The 24523-nt window shown below is 38.6% G+C and overlaps 1 protein-coding gene and 1 long non-coding RNA gene across 2 annotated transcripts in view; one reads left to right on the forward strand and one right to left on the reverse strand.

Moving 5' to 3' along the window:
- The window catches only part of LOC128073442 (uncharacterized), a 63005-nt gene extending 50718 nt beyond the window's left edge, over positions 1-12287 (forward strand). The window contains exon 3 of the long non-coding RNA XR_008202711.1: positions 8533-12287. This is a non-coding gene — a long non-coding RNA (uncharacterized LOC128073442). The remainder of the gene's footprint in view (positions 1-8532) is intronic.
- Positions 1-22327, reverse strand: part of LOC128073438 (uncharacterized) — a 381873-nt gene extending 359546 nt beyond the window's left edge. Inside the window, exon 1 of the mRNA XM_052668364.1 lies at positions 22016-22327. Within this exon, the coding sequence (XP_052524324.1) occupies positions 22016-22206 (191 nt within the window). The 5' untranslated portion in view covers positions 22207-22327. The remainder of the gene's footprint in view (positions 1-22015) is intronic.
- Between the last annotated feature and the right edge of the window lie 2196 nt (positions 22328-24523).

Consider the following 24523-nt stretch of genomic DNA (forward strand, 5'->3'; position numbering starts at 1 on the left):
ATAAGAGGCACTTACTCTTTTAGAAATAATTTTCCATTCAAAGCTTGTTCTTGGTTTTGTTTTACTTTGCCCTAATATCCACAAGCTTAACCTGTGTGTTGTGACAAGGTGTGTGAAATAAAGCTGCTATATCCTTGATGCTGTGTTTGAAGTTTGCCCAGATCAGTGCTCTTTCCTTCCCCATGTTTGTCAGAGTTTTGTTACTGCTTACGTGTGCTTTGTAGACTTCAATACTCCTACACAGCATACATCTTTATTAATTTGTTAGTTTAAATTAAAAATGTACCTATGTGGTGAATTTCCTGATCATTCTAATTTGGCTTTGGTTTACAACCTAGAACCAAAGGAGAATCTATCTTTCTACAAATTAAAATCCACTAATCTAGATACAATTTATATTAGCTTTCCTTGAATCAAATTAGTTATTTATTAAAGTACAGTAACAACAGAATAGAAATATTTGATAATACTAATGGAACAGACAGACAAAAGCAAACAGATTTTACTTAAGAATGTGAGCAGTATGTTAACCGCAGGAGCAAAACATGGAGCTGAAATGTGGGCATTTTTTTACAGTTACCATATCCTCTATGTAAATGGAGACACCTGCTTGTTACAAGAGTAATATATATTCCTAGTTACATACAAGAGCAGAAATATGAGCAGCTCTTCAACATCCAAGCCTCAGCATCACCTATTTCACAATACAGCTCTCCTCTTATTCATTACTTCTTAATGTAGACATAGTCATAATGGACTTATTCTCTGCTGCAGTAGGATGATGTAGACAGCAAAATAACCTATTACATTTTGCACAAATAGTTTTTTTCAATACTTTTGGTAATCACAGTTCCTTTTTTTTTTTTCTTCAGAAATCATTCATAGAACAAATGTGAATAATAACAATAATAATAACCAGAAAGTATGTTTGGAGAAGTGTCTTACTGATGCACTGGGAGCTATAGACTAGAGTAAGCATTTTAAAACTTAATATGAATTTTACTGTGATTTTTTTCTTGAAAGTCACTTGAGGGCCAAGAAAGTGAATTTGACTTCAGTGTTAGAATTATCTACATTATGAAAGCTAATTACAAGTAACCTCTCAAAGTTATTTGTCAAGAATTCCCAAATCTGCTGTAATCAAAAGTCTGGACAGAGATATATTGAAAACGCAAACAGGCTTATGCCGAGATAGATTTCCTCAGGGAGAAAATTAAGGAACTAAAGATTTGCTAATAAGAATATCAATTATTTCGGTGGTACGACCAGTGAGAAGATCTGCTCGAATGCAGATGGCACTGTGGAAAAAGGAGGAATGAAATTTACTTAAGTGTATGGAAATCTAAGCACTTACGCTTATATTCATGAAGGGATGTTTGTATGATGAATCCCAGCTCAGCAAGTAAATTTTCTAGTGCCGAATTCATCCCTTGCATTCTCAGTGCCTTGCCTGGGGGAGAGGTTGTTCATTAGAAAAACCATTTGTGGTATCTATTGTACTGAGTCCTTCAGTTCAACAGTAAGGAATGGCACAAATTGGTGGGTGTTGAAAATTTTTCATCAGCTGTGAGTTTTGTTGCTGCAATTGAGTACTTTGTAAAATCGAACAGATTCAGAACATGAAGCCACTTACTGCAGTGAAGTATCCATTTTTTGTCCTGTATTGTTAACTTCATGCAGGTGATAGGAAATAACAAGCAGAACTGCTCATGGGATTGATCTGTACTCTCTGTTCTCCCCTAATTGAGCACCTCTACATGAAGGCTCAGGACAAATTTTAACCTATGAATGCTGAACAGGAACTTGGTCTGAAATGGTAGCACCTTCCTGGTACTTGTCTTGCCTTGTGATTGCCACTTTGACTGGAGAAAATGTAGTGGTTTAGCCTCAGCAGGAAGCTAAGCAACACGCAAACACTCACTCAACTACTCTGTGGGATAGGTGGGAGGTAAAAGTGTGAGAGTTCATAGATGAAGACAATGTTCTTGGTGAAAGAAAAGTTTAATGTGCAGAAAAGAAAAACAAGGAATTCATTTGCTACTTTCCACTGCCAGGCAGATATTCAGCCACTCTCAAGAAAGCAGGACTCATAATGAGTGATGGTTTAATGGGAAGACAAACACTGCCTATTCAAAAGACCACTGTAGTATAACTTATACTAGAATTTAGATGTTGAATTTCACATGAACCAAAATTTAAAAGAAGCACTTTGGTATTTTTTAAATTGTATGGTTATTGAAAGACTCTAAAGCAAGGGGGTTATTTTGTTAAAATCCTGTGGAGAAGGAATTCTATTTTCTTCGATCCAGTAAAGTTGACAAAGTAATGCTAAAAAAGTCACGTGGTTACTGAATGAGTAGAAATGTTTTGGTTAACTTGGCTTTGCACATGTTGATAATCAGTTACAATAAGGCTATTTGAATCCATCTTGACATATAACTATAATTTATCAGATAACAGAAATGCGAGCAACAAATACTAGTGATGCTCAGGAAAACGTTATAGTAACTTCCTACAGTTTGTGGTAAAATATTTATGTATGAATTTTACAGAAGTTTTTTTCATCATAAACTTTGAAAGAGAAAGTGAACACAGAGCTGAGAGGAGAAAAAGATATCTTGGTTTTCCTGAGAATTTTGGGGGCTTGAGGAGCAATTCCTGCTCAGTTGCATCTTTGATTGTCTGAAGCCAGGAGCAGTGTCTGTCCCTGAGACACTGGTCTGTGACTTGCTGCTTGCTCCATGCCCTGAGAGTGACAGGGCAGGCAGGAGTGTAAGCTGCACAGGGCTGCCTGAGTCGCCTCTAAACTTCTGTTGGATGCATCCAAAAAACAGTTAATTTTTGACAAACCATGAACCCTTTCTTGTCTTCACTGTCTGTCTCTAGGAGGAGCTGTGAAATGAGCTGTACTCAAAACGCATCCCACTTCACTAGATCATGACTTAAAGTTCAGTAAATCATTTGCTGTGGTTATACAACAAATCTGTTTTTATGAATATGTTTAGCATTTTGTGTGTATGCATACATGTGATGTGTGTGTACAGAAGTTTTATGTTAACAGAAAGGAGAAGAAAAAGGTCTTACTGCCTTGAACAGTCTCTAAATTATTGTGTATTAAACTGAATTACTGATATTTTAGGATTTTCTTAGAGCTATACTCACAAGGAATAAGGTTAAGGCCCAAGGGTGATGTTTATCATGACTGGAGATGACAGGATGAAACTGAGATTTCCTGAGAGTATATTTAAGTGACTCCATAGTACATGTCATCAAATCAGTAAATAAAAATCAATAAAGACATTGTAAGAATATTTATCTCCTAACCTCCAAGCACCAAACTGGAAATAACCCCGTCAATTCAATGAATTACATAATATAATATTATATATTTATATATATATTATATTATTTATATTATATATTATTATTATATTATATATAATATATATGTATAATATATTATATGTATATTATATATTAATATAATAATAACAAATAATATATATAATAAATAATAAACAATTAATATATTTTATATATATTATATATATATTATATTATACTACATTACATTACATTACATTATATTATATTATATTGTAAATTCTATTAATTTTGCAAAATTTTTGTTACCTATTTTGGAAATCATTCTGGTCAGTGTATACAACTTCTGTCAGTCATAAACAAAACATGGTGGCCATGGTAAAATCAGTGTGTTTTTCACACAGAGAGTGGTGATGCACTGGAACAGGTTGCCCAGGGAGGGTTTGGATGTCACATCCCTGGAGGCATTCAAGGCCAGGCTGGATGTGGCTCTGGGCAGCCTGGTCTGCTGGTTGGCGACCCTGCACATAGCAGGGGGTTGAAACTAGATGATCATTGTGGTCCTTTTCAACCCAGGCCATTCTATGATTCTATGAATATATCCTGTCAGAATTCCCCACTACAAACATGTATTTTCCAGGTGAACTCCAAGTACACGTGAAGAAATAATTAAAGGGAAAGACACATCTGCAGAAAGATTGCTGTTAGCTACCGTTACTGAATATGATCACTTTCATTTATTTCTTCTGGCTTTGCTTGTAGTTCAGGGCTACTACTGTATGATATTCTTACCTGGTCACTGTTAGATAGGCACACAATACATGTCAAAGAAGTGTCCAGTAAAGTAGGAAAGGCATGCAAAGTCCTTTTCTTCAAGAGAAGATTTTTTACTTTTTTAAACTATGAATATCCTCTCATAAATCTCTGCTCTGCGTTCCTTCACTGCAATGCGGCATTCAAGTGTAGTAACTTCCATACACTGGGCACAGATAATTTTCCCATTTTTGTCTAGTACTCCAACAATATGTTTTTCATAATGTTGTGTTCTCTGTTCATAACTTTCCTCTCCATAGACCTGCATGCATGAAGTCTCCCATGTCCTATGAGACATTTGTCCAGATTAGCCTCATCTAAACTTGTTGCCTCCTTCCAGACTTGCTGCCTCTTTCTTCAACAGATACAAACACAGCACTTATATAGAGACATTAAAGGTTTCCATCTCTGTGAACTCCCAGGACAGGACCATGTTTTCCCTTCTTCTTTGGGTCTGAGGGATTACATTTTACTTGATGACAGCCTTTGATACAAAAAAAAAAAAAAAAGTAATGATGAAATACAGTAGGCTAGGAGGCAGGAAAATGCACATCATTAGTAGCCAAAATCAGTAGGAAGTTTAAGGGGTGCAATCAGTAAAGAAAATGGTTTGGTGTAATTAAAAATATTTGTACACGGTAAGCATCTACTGTTGCATTTGCTTCTTTCAGTTTGTGACGAGATAGCAAGCCCAAATTTGTTCAGTTGTTGACTATGTCTTTTCTTTTATCACCAGGATTTTTTTCTGCATGCACACTAACTGTACTAATTTTTAAGACTAAAGATTTAAAGATAAATCACCCTCAATTGCCAGCTGCGGTAATCAAATACTTCAGTTCATAGAATCATAGAATCACAAAGGTTGGAAAAGAACTCCAAGGTCATCTCGTCCAACTGTCTACCTACCACCAATATTTCCCCACTAGACCATTTCCCTTAGTATAACTTCTAATTGTTTCTAAATGACCAAGTCCAGGGATGGTGACTCAACAACCTCCCTGGGCAGCCTGCTCCCATTTGCTCTGTCTAGCCCTGATGCTCAGCCTAGTGGCAAGACTTTTAAGTCAGCTAAAATATTTAAGTCCTCTCCAGGAAGCAAGAATTCTGGGAATGCTTTCCTCTCTTCCCGTAAGTTTCTAAACAGTAAGAGCAGAAAGATCTTATGTTTGGGATATTGGAAGTTTAACTAGCAGCCAATATAATTAAAACCTATTGAAGGATGACGTTATTTGGCCACAAAAATTGAAAGCAAACAATAGAAGGATGTATAAAGAAATACTTTCTGATATATTTTTTTAAATATATGTCTAAATTTAAAATTGAAAAGTTAAATATTTGTAAACATATATTTATGTCTGCCCATAAATTAGGGCATTGTTAGGAAGTCAGGGTAGAGAAATAGGCTCTCTAAATTTGTTGTGCATACAAATCATGATAACTCATTGATCAGATAGACAGCTAAAAGTTACCAGAGATCTTAAAGCTAATTATCCAAGATATACCCTAAGACTCTTACGTCAGCTCTCAAGCTGATGGAGAGAGACAAGTACCTCCAAAGGACTATTCTCACCTCTTTTTGTTGCTCAATTCAAGATGAGATGAATCACCTTCAGGAAGTATTCAAGAGAACTCCATCAACTACACAGAGAGCTTTGATCAGTAACTTAGGTGGCTAAAGTTAGGTGAGATGAACTATACTCTCTGAAGGGGTTTCTGACTTTGCTACTTATTTAATTGTACCTCACGTAGAAAATGTTCTGACTGAAGCCATGTATTGTAATGACAACAGCTCCCAGAGATCACTAAGTTATTCATTTGGTTTGAAAATAGACTTGGAAAAGTATGGAACCATTTGGCATATGAATTGTGAACCTTTCAAATGATAGAAGCAAGTGACTCCTAAAAGAACATTAGTGAAAGAGTCAGATGTGACTATATTATACTAAAGAACAGTCCAACGTTTTGTTTTGCTCCTACTGAGGTTTATTGAGTGCTCATGGAACTGAATTAGCTTTACATTTGCATTTTTATTAGGGAATATGACATTGAAAGCAAGCTTCTGTGTAGTCCACAAGTGCTCCACTGAATTGCTTCTTACACCTATTGTGTGCAGCCCATTTAACACTAGAAAGCAGTCTAGCAAGTTTTCTCACTCATTTAGGTGAAAGCTGCAAGTATTGTACTATTTATGTGTAAGAGTTAAAATCCTTGCTCAGAAGTTAGAGAAGCTTTCTTGTATACAAGATCGCTTCCACTTTCTTGATCTCTTTTTTCCATCAGTGACCCCAAAGGATGGTTTTTTGGGAGTCTTAGAGAGCCCACATCCAATATACCATTAAGATATTAAGCAGGTTGCATTATTCATTCACTCTTGAGTATTTTGATGGTATTTGTGTGTACTTTGTCAGATTAAATATTTCAAACTCTGCTCATCTTCATTTATAAATCAACTCACACAGTCCTTGTCCAATTCAGTTGTACTCAGTGAGACAGTACTCAGAAACAATAACATATCTGTCCTCTACCTCCAAAAATACTGCAGTGTGGTAAAGAAAAGAAGGCAGGAGGAACAATTCTGTCAGTCACAGTCCTTTTGTATATTAGTCCATATCTGGAAGGAAGAAGCAGTACAGGAGTTCTGTTTCCACTTCTGGGATCCTTGTCCCACCACTCAGTGGACAAAGACCCCAATGAAGATAGATGAGGTGGCTGTGCTGTTCACTTTACAGAGTCCAGTCCCATGACCCAGACAGCCCATGACTAAACCTCATGAGTGCAGCTGCTGATCTATCTATTCATTTCAGGCAATTCCTCTTCACAGACCTGTGTCTTCTTTCTGGGATGGCAAAATCCTGCAGGCTCCTCTTCAAGGGATTTTCAAAGAGGAGAAAGCAATGAAAGCAGGATCTCGGAGAGAGCCCCAGGCGCAGCAGCAGATGCTCAGGCAGCTGCATCTCCTGTCCCATCCTTCTCTCCATCTGGAGCATATGTATTTTTAGAAGGACATACTTTTTCCCTTTCCTTTCAATCATTCAGAAACTTCATTATACAATTCAACCTAAATACACAGTTTCAGTTCACGGGGCAGATCCTTGCTCACCTACACTTTCCCAGTGGTATTGGAACATTTTCTCTACTGGTGGCACCAAAAGACTTTCAGAACTCTTCCAGAACAGCTTGTTGCCAGACTCTCTACTCCTGTTACTACGGAGCACTTATGGAACAGTGCTTTTCCATGATTAACAACTGAGAGCCTTGCAGTGCAATATCCCCCTTCCCATATCCCTGCACCACACAGTTTCCTCACATTCATGCCACATTCATGTTGCAGACAGAAACTTCCTCTTCTCATTGAAGTCTCAGCCTCCCTCAGTAACACAGTAGTACTCGTTTCTCTAGCACAAACATTTCTCAAAACCGCAGAGATCTCAGGCATCCTACAATGGCATTAATTTAAGTTCATTAACACTCTTCTCTTTAGCACTTTAAAGTGCTTCTTGTAGGTCATCTAGTTAATCTTCTGCTCAAGCAGGGTCATATAAAGCAGAATGTCCATGACTATGTCTGGTAAGGTTTGACTGTCTAAAAGAATGGAGACTTCACAACCTCTGTTGTCAGCATTTTTCAGTGATAGACCACTCTCACACTAAAGAAGATTTGTTTGTGCACAGATGGAATTTAATGTGTCTTATCTGGAGAACATGGAAGTAAAAAGAGATTAAACAAATGGCCTCTGTATGGGTAATAAAATGTCTAGCCTATGTGACATGCTGTAACACTCTCAATTCAGTGGTTTTGAACACTCTGGGATATGAAGAGGAAGAAAAGCATGGGCAGAAAAAGGCTGGGCTCTTGTGCTCTCCTAGAGCAGTGTAGGTTATGGATGCTACTGGTAACAGAATATTGAATTATGTGGGCTAATGATCTGTCCATGAAGGGGCTTTTCTATGGTCGTATGCAGTTCTCCACACCAGCCAGTTCTGCATAGATAGAAAAAGTGACAACAGTTGAGGGAAGATAGATAAGAGGCTGGATGGTTAAATAGGAAGAGGGAGGGAGCAAACTATAAGCAACTAAAAGTGAGAGGATAGAAAGGGAGCAGAGGACTGGAAAATGTGATGGAAGAAAGTTAGTTGAATTTCTTGTTTCCAGGTGCCTACAGTGTTCTACTAGACCAAACAAGGAGGCAAGTTGGTAGGTGCACGTATATATGAAAAGAGGTGACAATAGTCGGACAACATGATTTCAGGTTGGCAAGAGCTGGGAAAGGGTCTAAAACCAAAGTCTATCACATTCACACTAGTCTGCCCTTAGAATCAATAGAAAGAAGCAGTGCTGTAAAGTGATTCACTGAACCTGTGATTACGTTTCAGCCATGCCTTTTTCTTTCCACAGACTGTCATGGAAGTTGCAACCGCTCTGATAGACACTCCTTCATAACTTTTCTCATGACCAGAGGTCAAAGGAAACATTCAAGATTTTCAACAAATGTAGACAGACATCTGCCGCTTGGGTTACGGTCTGAATTTTCTTCTGCACTAAAATACGTTTTATTTTCAGATAGATAGAAAAGTACTTAAGCCTACAGTCAAAAACATTTGATTCAAAACAGCAGGTAAAGGATCTTCTGTATAATTTGTACAAAAACTGCAATTCTATCCCTGACTTTTAGCAATGCTCACTGAAATATCTATTCCTATGATAGGAAGAAAAATATATATTAGGTGGCTTTTCTAGAAAATTATAGAAAATAATAAATGTGCTAATTAATCACAGAGTTTTATCAGGAAAGATGATAATGAAAAAGAACTCTTATTTTCTGCATATTTGTACACTTCAACAATGTTAGATACTCACTTTTTTCAGATTATTCATCAAAGGATGCATTTGTAAAAATCCTTATTCCTTCATTATTAATTCAGTCCTCACAGTTTTATGTAAATTAAGGAGGCTCAACTAAGTTTCTTTCTTTTTTTTTTTATAAGAACTATGAGAGAAGGAAGGATTTGTGAATCAGAGAATTCAGAACAAAATCAATTTCTAACTTCGACAAATGAAGAGGATCTTGAGAAGTACTTCACCTTTAAGCTGAGCACAAACAATAAATGTATTGCGTGATGAATGCATTTAGAATAATCTAACATTTATGAGAATTCATGAATTAAGAGTCACCTACTGTTCAGACATTTCAGGTGTAAAATATTGATAAATAGAATTTTCCTTTAGACTGCCCTTGATTCAGACTTTCAAATATTTGAAATATTCCATGTCATTTTTGTTGCAGATAAAGACAATACAGATAAAAGAATAATTCTTCTTTTGGCAGAGGGAATATAATTATGTCCTCGCATTTGAAATCATCAGTAATGCTTTGCCAGTAAATTATCTAGTGCAAGATACTAGTAACTAACATTTTAATCCCTGTGCTGCAGTGTTCGTGACCCGAACAGGGCAAAGATCTTTCTGGATGGTGAGCAGGGATTGCCGTGCACCTCTGCAGAGCAACTTTGAGTGAGATGCTCTGCAATTAGACAAAATAGTTCCACCTATGTTCAGTATCTTCTTGCTTTCTAGGTGAGCTCTTTGCATCCAAAAAGATGAAAGGTCTAATAACAGATTTGTTTTTTATGGTGTGAGATTTCCATCAGTGCACTGTTGACAGCTCTCTACAAAAATTCAGTTCAGTAGGTTTTTCTTTAGCTTGTCAAATATACCAACACCCTGTTTTCAGAAAACTTGTGGGGATAAAATTTACCCACCATCTTTTGTTATTATATTTAGAAACTAAAGTTAGAAAATGCCCTGAATGATGGGAGAAGAGTCTATTCCATGTAATGTTTTGTTTTGTTTTTGATGAGTTGAGAGGGTGATAACTGAATTCTGACATGTGGGTATTAATATAATTTGTATACATATGTAGCTATACTTGAATGTACGTGCTTTACATAAGATGCACGGATGATCTCACAAGACATGCCCTTTAGGCTGTGAAGCTAAAACTGCACACTGTTATAACAAAGGCAAAGACAAAGCTAAACACCAAGCATAGGGCTATATTTGAAATTCTCTGTCTTTCTAGAGAGCTAGAACCCAAGCCAAGACTACAGCTGCAGACCTAAACCCAACCTCATCTTAAGCTGTGCACTTTGTTTACGAGAGAACTGATCAGGATACATGTCACCTGCTGTTTAAGTTGGGTTTGTCTTCTCATACCTGCAGGGACTGAGTTCTGGGACCATGTCTCACGAGTGGAGCTCAGATCGGTTGCTTTTCTTTTGCAGGAAGCTGAGAAAGGCTACAGACAAGGCTAAGCAGGGAGGGTGGGGAGGGAGTGTAGCTGCTTCTGTTGTGGTGAGGTTGTTTAGCTGCCAAAAAGAATGCTGGAAGCCAGCATCATAGTTCTCCAGTCATACAGAAGACCTATAGACTGATTCCTTTCTCTTGGAAGTACCTGTTTTGGAGAGGTCTGGGAGCTGCTTCCTTTAGGCCATTTACCTTTCCAAATAAACTGAGGAACATGGAAAATCAAGTTTTTACTTTGTGAAGGGCAGTTAAGAAAGGTCACTTAGAGCAGAGGAGTTTGCCAGAATCTGTGTCCTTCTGTCTTGGTTCCTCTTTGACCAGCATCATGTGAAGGGAGGCTGTGTGCACAGTACACAGGGTCCAGCTAAAAGTACAGCACTCAACCCACCCACGGCCAGCTTACAGAGAAATACACGTAATTGCAGACCTCTTCATACAGCCTCTTTTTCTGGTAAGGGAACTCTCCCAAGACTTGGATACTTCTGCTACCCAGTACCACAGGGCTCAGTTGATTCACCTCACCTAGTCTCTGCCTGCCCATGTAAAGTGGCTTGCACAATCCTGCTTTGGCTAGATGGTTGGATTTACAGACTGTGTTTCTAGACGTCTAGAATGACTTCTGTAATGAACATAGTTTCTGAATAGTTTGCTTGAAGTAAGATGATGCAGAAAATATTGCTTAGGATAAAAACACAGGTTTATCACAAGATGCCTATTGTCGTTTTTCCTTTGGAGACTGTTCTTTGTCAGTGATATCATGGGAAATAGAGCTTGGTTTTTGCCAATTCACATTGGTAGCAATACCTTAGCAGAACTGAATAATCATTATCAAGGAAAATTGCATAACATTCAAGATAACACATACATTTACATTAGTACTAGGCTCTTACTAGTACTAGGTTAAAATTATATAAAGCCAAACACAAAAGAAAATAGAAACAAAGGTGTTATAGGCAGATTAAATAACACTATGTCTTAGGTACCTGTGGGGCTTCTGTGTTCTGACATGTGCCAACTAAAAAGGTTTTTCAAATGCCACTGAAGTACCATAATTCCTAGGTCTATACTCTTAGAAAAGGCAAATGAAAAAATTGGTGCAACAGAACAAGACTGCTATGAATGATGGAGGCTGTGCTGTGGCAGAAAACAGAAAACAAATTGCATATACTCAGTATTTCCACAACAACATGCAATTATTATTATTTTTTTTGCTTTCTCTTATTCATGTGCTTCTGCTTGCTGTAAACATCCCCTCACGCTAGAGACTATTGATTTCGTGACAAGGCTTTGCCCTCTAGAACATCAGGGTGAAGCTGCAGCCTACTTCATTCTTGGGGTGTTGCCCTCCTGAACCTCTTCCCTCTCTTAATCTCCAATGACCCTACACGAACAGCAAGTGTGCCCTGCATTACTTTCTCTGGCATTTTACTGTGCAAAGAGAGGAAAGGAAGAGATTCCCACCTGACAAAGCAGAACCCAGGCAAATCACTTCACTGCAGCTGTGATGAAGGAACAGGTGAAGGAAATCATGCAGAAACACAGCAGGTCAGGGTGGCACATGGGACCTTTTGGAGGTACATTTGGACTGATAATAAAGGTCTAGGATAACCAAGGACAAATATCCACTGATGGCTCTTTATTATGTTTGCTGTGACATACTTTTACTGTACAGATGAGGTGTCAGTGTAATGCTCAGCAGTGCTGTTTGGTTTTCACACCTGCAATAAGAATAATTTTTGACTAGGAAAGCATCTTTGCTGTGTGGGTCAGGCAGATGAACCATTAGAACTTGAGGCCATGTTAATTCTACCATGATCCCAGGGGCCTAACATTATTTTGTTATCCCCAAAGTCTTGGGAGTCTTGAAGAGACCAACAAATCAACTCCAAATGTGTTGTTTTCATTTTGCTACATAATTTGCTTTGTGCTTACAGGCACAGATTTCTTGAAGAATGGTTTGTTGGTTATTATATGTCCCAGTTTCAGCTGAGATAGAGTTAATAGCAATGTGTTTTGGATTTAAGGTGAGAATAAGGTCAGTAACACACTATTTTAGTTGTTGGTGAGAAGTGTTACACAGAGATGAAGACATTTTAGCTTCTTGTCCCGCTCTGCCAGTGAGGAGTTTTGGGAATACAAGGAGCTGGAAGGGGATGGAACCAGGGCAACTGACCTAAACAGGACAAAGGAGTATCTTGTGCCATACAGTGTCATGTGGTACTGTAAAACCAAAGAAGTTGGCTGGGAGTTCACCATTACTCAGAAACTGGTAGGGCACTGGCCAGCAGGTGGTGAGCAATTGTGTCGTGCATTACTTGCTTTGTTACTTGTTGCTGTATTTTAAATGAAATTTATTATTATTTTTTTCTATCCATCTTTTCTTACTTTCTTGTTATTCTGTCCTTATCTCAATCCAGAAATTTCTGCATTTTTCAATTTTCTCCCCATCTCACTGTGTGGTGTTCAGCAGCCTGTTGGTTTAAACTACAGTGCTGTATCAGGGGAAGAGAAGGACGATAGAGAAGATGAAGGAGATAAATGGAAGTTGAAGAAACATTTGAAGGATTGGCATTACTTCACATAAATAAGCAGAAAAGAAACATCACCAGGCTGCCTACCTGTTACAGAGTGATCATTCAAGATTCAAACTGATGGCCTAATCGTTTAAGCCCTTTTATCTACTCACTGCATGAATTACTATAATTAACGTGTCTCACTTAGGATTGGTCATGCCTTTGGCATGGTGTTTAAACCAGCAGGAGGAGTCTTGTCTATGCTGTGGCAATGCCTCCATATTTTATATAGTTCATTAAAATAACTCTTGCTCTTGCCAGTGCAAGTCACAAACCTGCCCATAAGAGGCTCATGTAGAAAAAGGAGATCTCTTTACCTCAGGTGAAAATCTGAGGAAGAAAGTCCTAGAGGGAACTTTTCCCCACAAAGACTTTCTAGGATAAAGGATGAGAACTTAAACAGCCTTTCCTTAAATTTAATCATGAGGATCTGATTGCTCTTGCAAAAAGAGGTAAGTAGTGCTCTGCTGACTGCATGTGGAGCTGAGGGAGATGAGAATGTGTTAGCATATAGTGCTCAGAAACAGAATGAGTACCTTCAGCCCATGGAATTCACAGAGCCTATGCCCCTAAATTGCTTTGTGAGCTTGAAGCAGTCCCTACATCTCAGTGCTTACCATGACTTACTTAATGAAGAACACAATTATGAAATGAAAATCCTCTATATAATTCTGTGGAAAAGTACACCATGTTGTAGGAAGAGACTCTCAAGACAGATGGAGTTTTAGGGCTCTATATCTGTACAGCAAGATTGCTCAATTATACACACCATCATGTTAACTCATAAAAAACCAAGGCACAGCAAAAAAAAAATGCACTTCAGATTCATTTTAATATTTTGCCATGTTAATTTCAATATATAAGACTAATTTATGATCATTTTAGCACTCAGGGGCCATCTGTTTTTAATTTAATCCTGAAAATTAAGCACAAAAGTTAAATTAGACACAGTTGGGAAAGTAATTCTTGGTTAATTGTTAAGCAGACACGAATGCACAGACATGAGAGACGTTCAGCATAACGCTTATCAAAGCTTTGGAAGGCAAAGTTAAATCCTAACTAAATGTAACTTTTTTTCAGAATAGAGCCATGATGGGTAGGAAGCACCTGGGATTCGATTCACAATGGGCTTCTGAACAGAGATGTTTTCATTTAGCACCTAGTTGAGCATCAAAGTCTTTATTAGAAAATAAGTAAATTCAGTGAAAAATGTATTTCAGGGTTTCTTGTCCCTCTTTTAATTTCATTTTAAAATCACAATGTAAGCTGATTTTGCATCAACTTTTCCTTATAATATGATTTTGGGCTTATGTATCAGCATTGCTTGGAACTGTCACCCACGTGACAACAACAAGAAATTTCCGAGGAAAAAAAATAAAATACTGAGGGATTTTTTTCTGTAGTGTGAGTAACTTTGACCATTTCTCTTCTGGTATTAGAAAACAAGATTTACAACCATAATAAATAGCTTCATCAATAGAAACAGTGGAATAGTAGTTTTGTGGGGAGCACTAGAAATGAACAAATATGCGATTACTTTAAGTGGAATGCATTACTCACAAATAATGATTAATGATTAATGGTAAAAAATGAGAAAAAATAGCCCTAGCCGGAAGAGTAACTATTTCTGTATTAGTGATTTTAGTGAAATATTTAGATGAAATACTCTAAAAATAATTCATAAAAAGTGTTCATTTTAACATATCACTTTAGAAGCTGTCTGACTTTTTTTTCTGCATGGAAGTTACTCAAAGAACTGATGAAAAACAATTGAGTTTTCCTTTAACTGTGGGAACAACATTATGACACCGGTGCCTTTTGTAAAGTTTTTCTAAAATCATCAGCTATTTTTGATTTATTATAAGGTTGTTCCACTGGAGTAATATTATGGAAAAAAAAAAAAAAGCCTCTGAAGCATATGTAACAGCTCTCAGAATATGAAATCGGAATTACAGTATAATTTTTCGCTTTGCTTTTTCAATATGAATAGTTCAATTTTGACCTCCTCCATTCTTGCAGGAAATAAAAATGGAGCGAGTTATAGAAATAAGGCATACAGGAATGTTTACATCAGCTGGAGTTCTTCTGGATGCATTACTGCCTTGCAAAAAAAACCTGGTATTGCACAGAGTGGATGAATTTCTCTAGATATGACTGTGCATTTACAAACAATATCCACCAGATGGCACAAGGAAACAAATTACTGTCTGGTTTAGTGTAAACCGTTTTGTGGCATTAACAAGGAGAAGCAAAAGGAAAACTTCAGATATTAAGATGCTCATAGTTCATGGTTGTAAAAGACTGCCCTCATCTTGAAAAATTGCTGAAGGTTGTCACCGTAAGCACTAGTTCAATTAAGAAATGAAGATAAAAGAATAATCCTTAGAAACATTCATTTTGGGTTGCTTTGAGTTTCAAATAGCCTGTGTTTTGTAAATGTATGTACCTCCATACATACCCAAGGCAAAGAAAGCTGGGAAAGATGAAACAATTCATCTGGATATTAATGTTGTATGTCATGTAATCATTTTGGCAGGTCTTTTAGATTTTCTGTTACTTTATGTTGAGTCTGAAGTCTAACAATTACCTTTAATTTGTATTTGAAACACTACAGACTTAGACCCCACATCTTCCCATGGAACATCAACATCACAGGTTTTATAATTTTGCAATAAACAGACAAATACATACATTCAGAACAGATAATCTCTGACTCTACCTATATTAGAGAAGTTATTCAGTTATTCCCTCAATCAATCCAGTTGCAATTATAGAATTGTAGCTCTCAGTCACAGTAAAACATTTGGTGGATCAAGTCCTCCATGTCTGTAGGATGTGTAATTCCACACATATCCTTATCTAATGTTAAGGACATAAATAGAAGAAAGTTGTATATATCTAGTCTCCAGCAGTGAAAAGCAGATTTTTTATTTCTCTTACATAACAAGCTCCTGCTGGTACTTGGAGGGAGGGGAAAGGATCTAGAAACATCACAAAATAACAAGTAGAATTTTTTAAATGCACATTAAAACATATACACACATTTACACATATGTACACAGCTTGATGTGAAGAGGTCCTCAGGATTTCTTATTACTCTTCAAATGTCACCATCCAAGCTGTTTTTATGGATATGTCAAACTCTCAGTTGGATGATGCTGGAGCAGCAGTTGCAACTTCTAATGTGTTGTTCCCCTCCGATCACCCTAATTATACCAGCAAAAGGGTCTGTCTGCAGTAACTTAATTTGCACTTCAGCTCATTCGTGGTGCCATTGCCTGCATGGAAAGAGTTGGGGCCCAGCTGGGGTTAGGGCTCACGATCTGGCTCACCAGTGCCAGCCAGGCATAAAAGGCACTACAGCAGTGCTGCTAGCTGGGACTGTGTAAATAGATCTGTGCTTCTTCTAGAAGTTAAGAACACCAATGTCAAAGCAGCCTGCTATGAACTGTGTTAGGTCCTGCTACTTTTTTTATTAATAGAATAGGTAGGACTGTAAGCTCCCCCTGAACTGAAAACAGTTTGGAGGATTCATGGGGGTCAAAGCTGAAATCACTGGTGGCCATGTCTGCAAATCATCCTGCTGTAGACTTGGATTCCATGTGTAGCTGTGAGTGCTTTACTCACACCATGCTGCACTTTCTTACATCAGTGGAAATCATCAAGGCTATTTGTGGCATTAAACAAAAGCTCAGAGACTCTTAGATACCACCAGTCAAATTCAAGGTAGCGTGACCCAGAATTCAACCAGTTAAAATGTGTGGTGCACTGTGTCCTTTTGGAAAATTGATATAATGCACTCATACTATAGGAGAGTGCTGGGCAAACAAACAGTGGTTTCTGAGCCACTTTGAGTGTTTTAGATGAAAGTTGGCTTTGCAAATGTACATGGTTTGGGAGGTACAAAATGTTCTTGTCAGAAACAATAAAACATTAATTTGATTTTTTAGAGATCTTTTTCATCCCTAGATGCATGCACAGACTATTCTTCTTCACTCCATCTGGTGGCTGAAAAACAGTTAAGATCATTCATTTGTTGGAGACCAGCTGAGTATTGTAATTAATCTTACTTGGCACTCAAAAGCGTAGCATGCATTTGGTCACTTCTAGCTTAATGAATGGAATTTGCTTGGCAGTTTTTAACTCTGTTATGCATTTTCTGTGTACTGTCACATATGCATATGAACATACCTTATTTATACCTATGTACTTGCACGTAACTAACACGAATATCATAGAATCATAGAATCCTTAGAGTTGGAAGGGACCTCTGAAGGCCATCTAGTCCAGTTCCCCTGTGATCATTCAATATCACTCAGAAGGTTCCCATTTCAGAAATGCTAATTTTTGGTAGGTTTTCTGATGCAAATGTTACCACTTGATTTGCAGGATAATAAAATCAGTGCAGAAATATTTCCCCTCTTCATTGTGGAAAGCAACCCATACACTAATATATTTTGATAGCTAGCTGGTACAAAGCCCACCTCCCTTTCTAACAAGTCCCTTTGTGATTCTGGTATCTCAAAGTGGATTTGAAGTCTTCAGAGGTTGACAACCATTACCTTTAAAACAGGTGAACATCTTTGTTGAAATATTTGGAGCTGCTGTTTCTAACTCGTGTTATTTTGGCTGCACCGTTGGATGAAATATCCAAGCAATGGACAGGACTATAATATACTGGTAGCATAGAGAGCATCTCTGAGATATTTTGAAGTTCTGTGTGTCTGTAGTGGTACCTAGATGTCTCTAGGATACACAGAAGATGGTATAGGAAAGTGAGAGAGGCTGTACCATGGCTCCCTCTTTTTCTCCCAGTGCTCCAGAAATGACAAATGGAGAAAGGGAGTGCTGAAATCATTTTGAAGTGATAATGAAATCCAACAGACAACAAAATCTAGGGTAAATACATCTTTTATCTGAAAAGAAAATCAGGGATGGATTCGAATATCTTAGTATTCGTGCATTTTTGTGTTCCTAGATTTATTGTGCTTCACGGGAGACCATGAGCACACATTACTACTTGAGTAATAAGAGGGTTCAATAATGTCCATCACCACTAGAATTATGAAATCTGTATTTTTTCACTCTTTCGAGAGCTCCTCAAGTCCAAGTGCTGGTCACATTTCAGGCATTCTATAACAATGTGACAAAATGGAGTAGTGACTTCACTGTGTAGAGGACAGCAGGGGCTGATGTAATTTCTGTGATATGCTGACTGTGAGTCTCCTTGCAATTCTGCAACAGTGTAATGACCAAAATAAATTACATAACTTAACCATATGCAACAGAAACTGCCTATTTTTTTTATGGATATGGAACATCAAGCCCAGCTTAGAGATGGGGCTTAAAATTATCCTGCAAAACCTCAATTTATCTGTCTTCTCTTTTAACAACAGATGACCCAGAAACCTTTTTTCTTATCCATGTGCTTCTTCACCCCCCCAGTCCCAACCCATTTTCTCAACTCAGAAACACAGATTCAGATGATTTACAGCACAGTGAGGAAAAAACAACACATTCATAGCTGGGGGAGGTAATTAGTATGAGGAAGAAAGTGAGCATTTGTGTCCTAAGCCCTTTGACAGGAGCTCTATTTGAGCTAATACAACTATTCAGTTATCTGGCTATAGTCCACAGAACACATTTCCAGAAAGGACTGTACAATTTGCATTAATATTATATGCTTAAGGGACCTATTGCCGTTCTGGACTGCATCTAAGCAAAGACATAAAGTATCTCTAATGTCCTTTATGTATCATCAAAGTATGAAAAGGTAAAGTTCACACATAGATTTTTACCTATGCAGCTGAAAAATATTTTAGCTGAAAAATAAATGTTATTCTGAACAGCAAGTAGTCTCAGTCTAGCTCATAAATGTGAAATATTTTCAATGGCTGCATAATATTAGGCCTTAGAGTTCTGCGATTCTGAAAGAAGCATCATTTACAATTAGAACCTTTATCTTTCCCTGGCATTATTAAACCGCAGCTTTTATTTACACATCTCTGAGTGATTTTTCAGGTCGAGGTTAAAGACCTTTTAGCATTTCTTAATTTCTTTCCTTCCTAAGGAAGTCCTAGAGCTACTGTATTTTTTCCCCAGTTCTGCTGCTGGCATTCTAGGTGACCTTGGACTTGTGTCTTCAAAAAACATGACTTTATGAAGTATTTTGAGATCAGTGAAAAGTTCCACATATTGCTGTTACAGGAACAGACTTAACAGGTTAAAAATGGGTAGACTGCAGTTTTTGCAACTATAGTTGCAAATGGGAGCCATCAGTGATGTAGGTAGAGTACTGAGGGATTTTGAAGGAAACATTTATTTTTGATAGACAAAATCAGCATTGAAGCAACTATGAAGAGGACAGGGAAGAGATGAAAATATCAGGTCTCCATTGCAAGGTGATGTGTAGAGCAAGAAGACTTGGTGCAAGAAAAGAAGGTATGATTTAATACAACCAAGTACCAATTCGTGTCTCTCAAAGTACAGCAGGAAGCTCAATCTTAACTAGGGAGGCTCTGTTTCCAAAGTGGCAACTCAGGCTGATCTTAGTGGGTAGACACCTCAGGATAGGGGTAAGGTTGCCATATGTAACCTCCTGCTCCCATCATTTTTCAGCCCCCACATGTAGAAACACACACCTCGGTAAGTAGGCCAAGGCAGCTTCACATTTTGTCATCCTAAACACATGATTTTAGAATATGTCCTTCTTTTACTGTTATGTAAGTGTTTCTTGGGGTACCTTGTATATATTACCCCAAGCCAAACAAGCAGTCGCACAATCTGTTGAGAGGGGGGGGGGGGAGAGAGGATGTCTGAATTTATTAATTACACTCTTACAGTTAATTTCCAGAGTGTGAGAGCATAAAGGTGATATAAAAGGACATTTGGCAAATTACCCTTAGAGAATTTTGTTAACAGCAACCAACCAAAGTGAAGAGATAGAACAAATTCTTAGTGATGTATGCCTGATGATATTCTGCTTCTACTAGTATGTGAAATGAGAAGCGGAAGGAATTAACCTAGAAGAGAAGGAATGACAGCAGATGAGAAATTAAGCAAAGCTTCAAGTACTCAGGCTTAAATAGCAGTGTACATTGGTTGAGAGTTAAAAAAGGGACGTTGGCATTTCAAACATCTCAACATCCTTAGGGTGAAGGGTTCAAAATGAAGGCAAAAGTCTCCAAATGTCCTGCATGGTAAATGGCAGAAATTATTTAATTGCCACTTGGACGGCAATTTCCAGCAGGAAGCCCCAGAAAGAGAGGTATGTGTAAAATCACACCCCAGTGTGGACAGGGATTTTTCTGTGAGATTCAGTATATCTGAATATATGAGTATATCCACAGAGGAAGAAAGCCAAGGCCAAATTTTATTAAACCATTTACGACAATGCTATGTCTTAGTAAAATACCCTGAGGAGAGATTGGATTGTTTTTCACAGCATGCATTATTTTGGCTAATCTTTATTCTTAGTACAAAACAAACAAACAAACAAACAAACAAACAAACAAAAACAAGTGGCATTTGTTTTGATTATTAAAAAACACATGTGGAATATTTTAGCCCTGAACCTTGCAGATATAATTTGAGTGATCACTGCTTGATCAAAAGGTACGGGGAAACAAGCTAAAAGTTAAACAGTATAGGCAGTTACATCCAGTGCTTGAGTCTGTGTCCCAGACATATTCCATTTATTAGTGCAAATCTATCTAAAAGATTTGGCATAAAAACAGGAAATCTGGTTTTGGGAAATACTTTACCTGCAGGGATTTGAGGTCAATTCAAAAGCCAACAAGGGAGTGATGGCTAAAAGCTATTCAGGTTTTCTTGTGTTTGGCACTTGATACTGCCTACAAACCAGCAAAAAGCTTGTAAGCAGGCAGAACCAAAAAGAGATGAGGAAGGCCAAGGGTCAAAAACTTCTGACTAGAGCACTCAGCTGGAAAATATATTTCCTTTTGTCCATGATTTTAATTTAGATGCTTCTTGTTGAAAAATATTGCAAGAATCAAGGTTTCAGCCAGTAGGACATTAGATTTTCCCATTGCTCCAGCCACAATTCATTTCCCCATGCTTGCCTTTGTTTTCTGTAGGGCATATCTCATGTCTCACTGCATTCTATTACTCCTCTTACATTTCCTGTCAGAAAGGATAGCAAGCACATGGTCCAGCGCATCTGTGGAAATAAATATGTGGCCACAAAGGATCCAGACATCAGTGAGTTAAGACTTCAAATTTAAAATTTCAAAGGCAAATTTCAGATGTATTATTTGGAAAAGAATCACAGAATCACAGAATCACAGAATTGTAGGGGTTGGAAGGGACCTCCAGAGATCATCGAGTCCAACCCCCCTGCCAAAGCAGGTTCCCTACAGTAGGTCACACAGGTGGGCATCCAGGCAGGTCTCGAACATCTCCAGAGAAGGAGACTCCACCACCTCCCTGGGCAGCCTGTTCCAGTGCTCCGTCACCTCACTGTAAAGAAGTTCTTGCGCACATTTGTGCAGAACTTCCTATGCTGCAGTTTCCGTCTGTTTCCCCTTGTCCTGTCTCCACTCACCACTGAAAACAGTCTGGCCTCGCCATTCTGCCCCCCACACCTTAGACACTTATAGACCTGGATCAGGTCCCCTCTCAGTCTCCTTTTCTCAAGGCTGAACAGACCCAGTTCACTCAGCCTTTCCTCATAGGAGAGATGCTCCAGGCCCTTCACCATCTTCTTGGCCCTCCGCTGGACTCTTTCCAAGAGATCCTTGTCTTTTTTGTACTGGGGAGCCCAGAACTGGACACAGTACTCCAGATGAGGTCTTACCAGGGCAGAGTAGAGGGGGAGGATCACCTCCCTCGACCTGCTGGCCACGCTCTTTTTAATGCACCCCAGTAAGCCATTGGCCTTTTTGGCCACAAGGGCACACTGCTGGCTCATGGCCAACCTGTCATCCACCAGGACACCCAGGTCCCTTACCGCAGGGCTCCCCTCTAGCAGCTCATCCCCCAACCTGTACTGGTGCATGCAATTATTCCTCCCCAGATGCAAGACTCTACACTTGCTTTTGTTAAACCTCATCCGTTTTTTTTCTGCCCAGCTCTCCAGCCTGTCCAGGTCTTGCTGAATGGCAGCACGGCCTTCAGGCGTGTCAGCCAATCCTCCCAACTTCGTATCATCAGCAAACTTGCTGAGGGTGGCCATTATCCCCTCATCAAGGTCATTGATGAAGATGTTGAACAAGACCGGACCCAGCACAGACCCCTGAGGAACACCGCTGGTTACAGGTCTCCAACCGGACTCTGCACCACCAACAACGACCCTCTGTGCTGTCAGTCATGCATATTTACTGCAAGGTTCAAAGTAAGATTTTACAATTTCTAATGGCCTTTTTTTTTTTTTTTTCTTTTTTTTCTCATTGTCTCATTGTCTACTCTTATATTTTGTTTTGGAGACTGCCTTTTTTTGACTGTTCTTTCTAATGACTTTAGGTAAGCCTTACCTGCTTGTGCATTTAAATAAAAGCTCTCTCTGTTTGATCAGGTACAGTTTTCATAATTTATATGGGCTGTGTTCTTTTGGAAACATTTTTGTAATATTGTTAGTTCTGTTTTATCACTGATATTCTGGTGTGGTTTTGTTCTATAATCTATGGTACATATGAAAGCAGCTTTGTAAATAAAGATTGATTGCTTAATATCATTTCTGCAATAAGCCACGGTCTTCAAAAAAGGCTACAGAAATACAAACCATATATATTTATACATTATTGATGGCATCACATATCTGCTAGCTGTTAGAATGTAGAAGATGCAGTAACTGCTATTCTTTTCTAGTATTTTGTGTATGGAAGTTGAATTTTGGACTCACCTAAGGCCTATAGGCAAACATTTCAGTTAAAAATTTTGATTTTCTGTTTAAAAAGAAAAAAAAGATAAGTGTTGAAGAAAAACTGTGTTGAAGAAGATTTTTTGAAGTCCTTTCTTGTTTCTTTTTTGATTACTCTTGTTGCTGCTGTTACTAATCAGCTTGTTTTGCATCATGCTAAACAGCATACTGGAGAATTTGCTCACTGATTGAAGGTATCATGTGAGGAGAGAGAGTGGGCACCATTGGGACTGAAGCAAAAAAGATTGCAAAGAGATTTCAAAGATTTTACAAGAAGGTAACAATTTTTTGGCATTTGGGGATTGCTGAAGAAAGAAAGAAATAACTTGGGAGTATTGGAGAAATCTGGGAAATAAGAAAAGGAATCTTTATGTCTGGACAGTCAACTTAGGAAATCTGGCTCAATGCTGGTGGTAGTAACAAGTCCTATTTTAAAGATAGAAACCTTCCCTCACTACTGGGAAAGATAAGTAGTCATTTGAATTTGTCCCTGATACGATCTGTTAAAAATTCATTCCAAAATTGAATTTCCTACTGTTCTAGAAACAGCAGCTGCATTTAGTAGGCAATTAATTGTAATAAGAAGTGATAGGCCTATCTGGAACAGGGAGTGACTCAGTCTTAAGACAACAGCATAGCATGCAGAAAAAGGATGTACAGTAGTTTACTTAATTTCTTTGAGGCCTCTATGCAATTTTCTGTTCGATTTTTTTATGTGTTCTGTTCTACAGTATCCAGTAGTCAGTGATACATTACTGCATCAGCTCCTGTCCAGCTTCCCCCGCTATCCTCAGTGTGCAATACTAGACAGAAGCATCCAGATAGCTGCACAAAGTGAATTTTGCCCTGCTGCATCTATGAATTTTAAAGAAAAGCATTAAAGAATACAAAAAAAAAAAAAAAAAGTGTAAGCAAGCAGAAACTTAAATCAACTTACTGTGTTTTCTTTCTTGCAGGAGGCATCTGGCAAATGGGAAAGGCAAATGGGATCCTGGGCTCCATCAGGAGAGGGGTGGTCAGCAGGGAGAGGGAGGTAATTGTCCCTCTCTACTCGGCTCTTGTGAGGCCCCACCTGGAGTACTGTGTCCAGGTGTGGAGCCCTCAGTACAAGAAAGACATAGAGATCTTGGAAAGGGTCCAGAGGAGGGCGACTAAGATGATCAGGGGGCTGGAGCACCTCCCCTACGAGGACAGGCTGAGGGAGCTGAGCTTGTTCAGCCTGGAGAAGAGAAGGCTGCGGGGTGACCTCATTGCAGCCTATCAATACCTGAAGGGAACCTATACCCAGGAGGGGAGTAAACTCTTCAGAAGGGCTGACAACAGCAGGACTAGGGGAAATGGATCCAAGTTGAAGGAGGGAAGATTTAGGTTGGATGTTAGGGGGAAGTTCTTTACAAGGAGAGTGGTTAGGCCCTGGAACAGGCTGCCCAGGGAGGTTGTGGATGCCCCGTCCTTGGACGTGTTCAAGGCCAGGTTGGACGGGGTCCTGGGCAACCTGATCTGAATGTGTACGTTTGGTGGCCCTGCTAGGCAGGGGGGTTGGAACTACATGATCCTTGAGGTCCCTTCCAACCCGGGTGATTCTGTGATTCTGTGATTCTGTGATCTGAAGGACTGCCCATAGCACACATTC

Source organism: Tympanuchus pallidicinctus, unplaced genomic scaffold (genome assembly GCF_026119805.1).
Source record: "Tympanuchus pallidicinctus isolate F22 unplaced genomic scaffold, pur_lepc_1.0 scaffold8, whole genome shotgun sequence".
Lineage (NCBI taxonomy): Eukaryota > Metazoa > Chordata > Aves > Galliformes > Phasianidae > Tympanuchus > Tympanuchus pallidicinctus.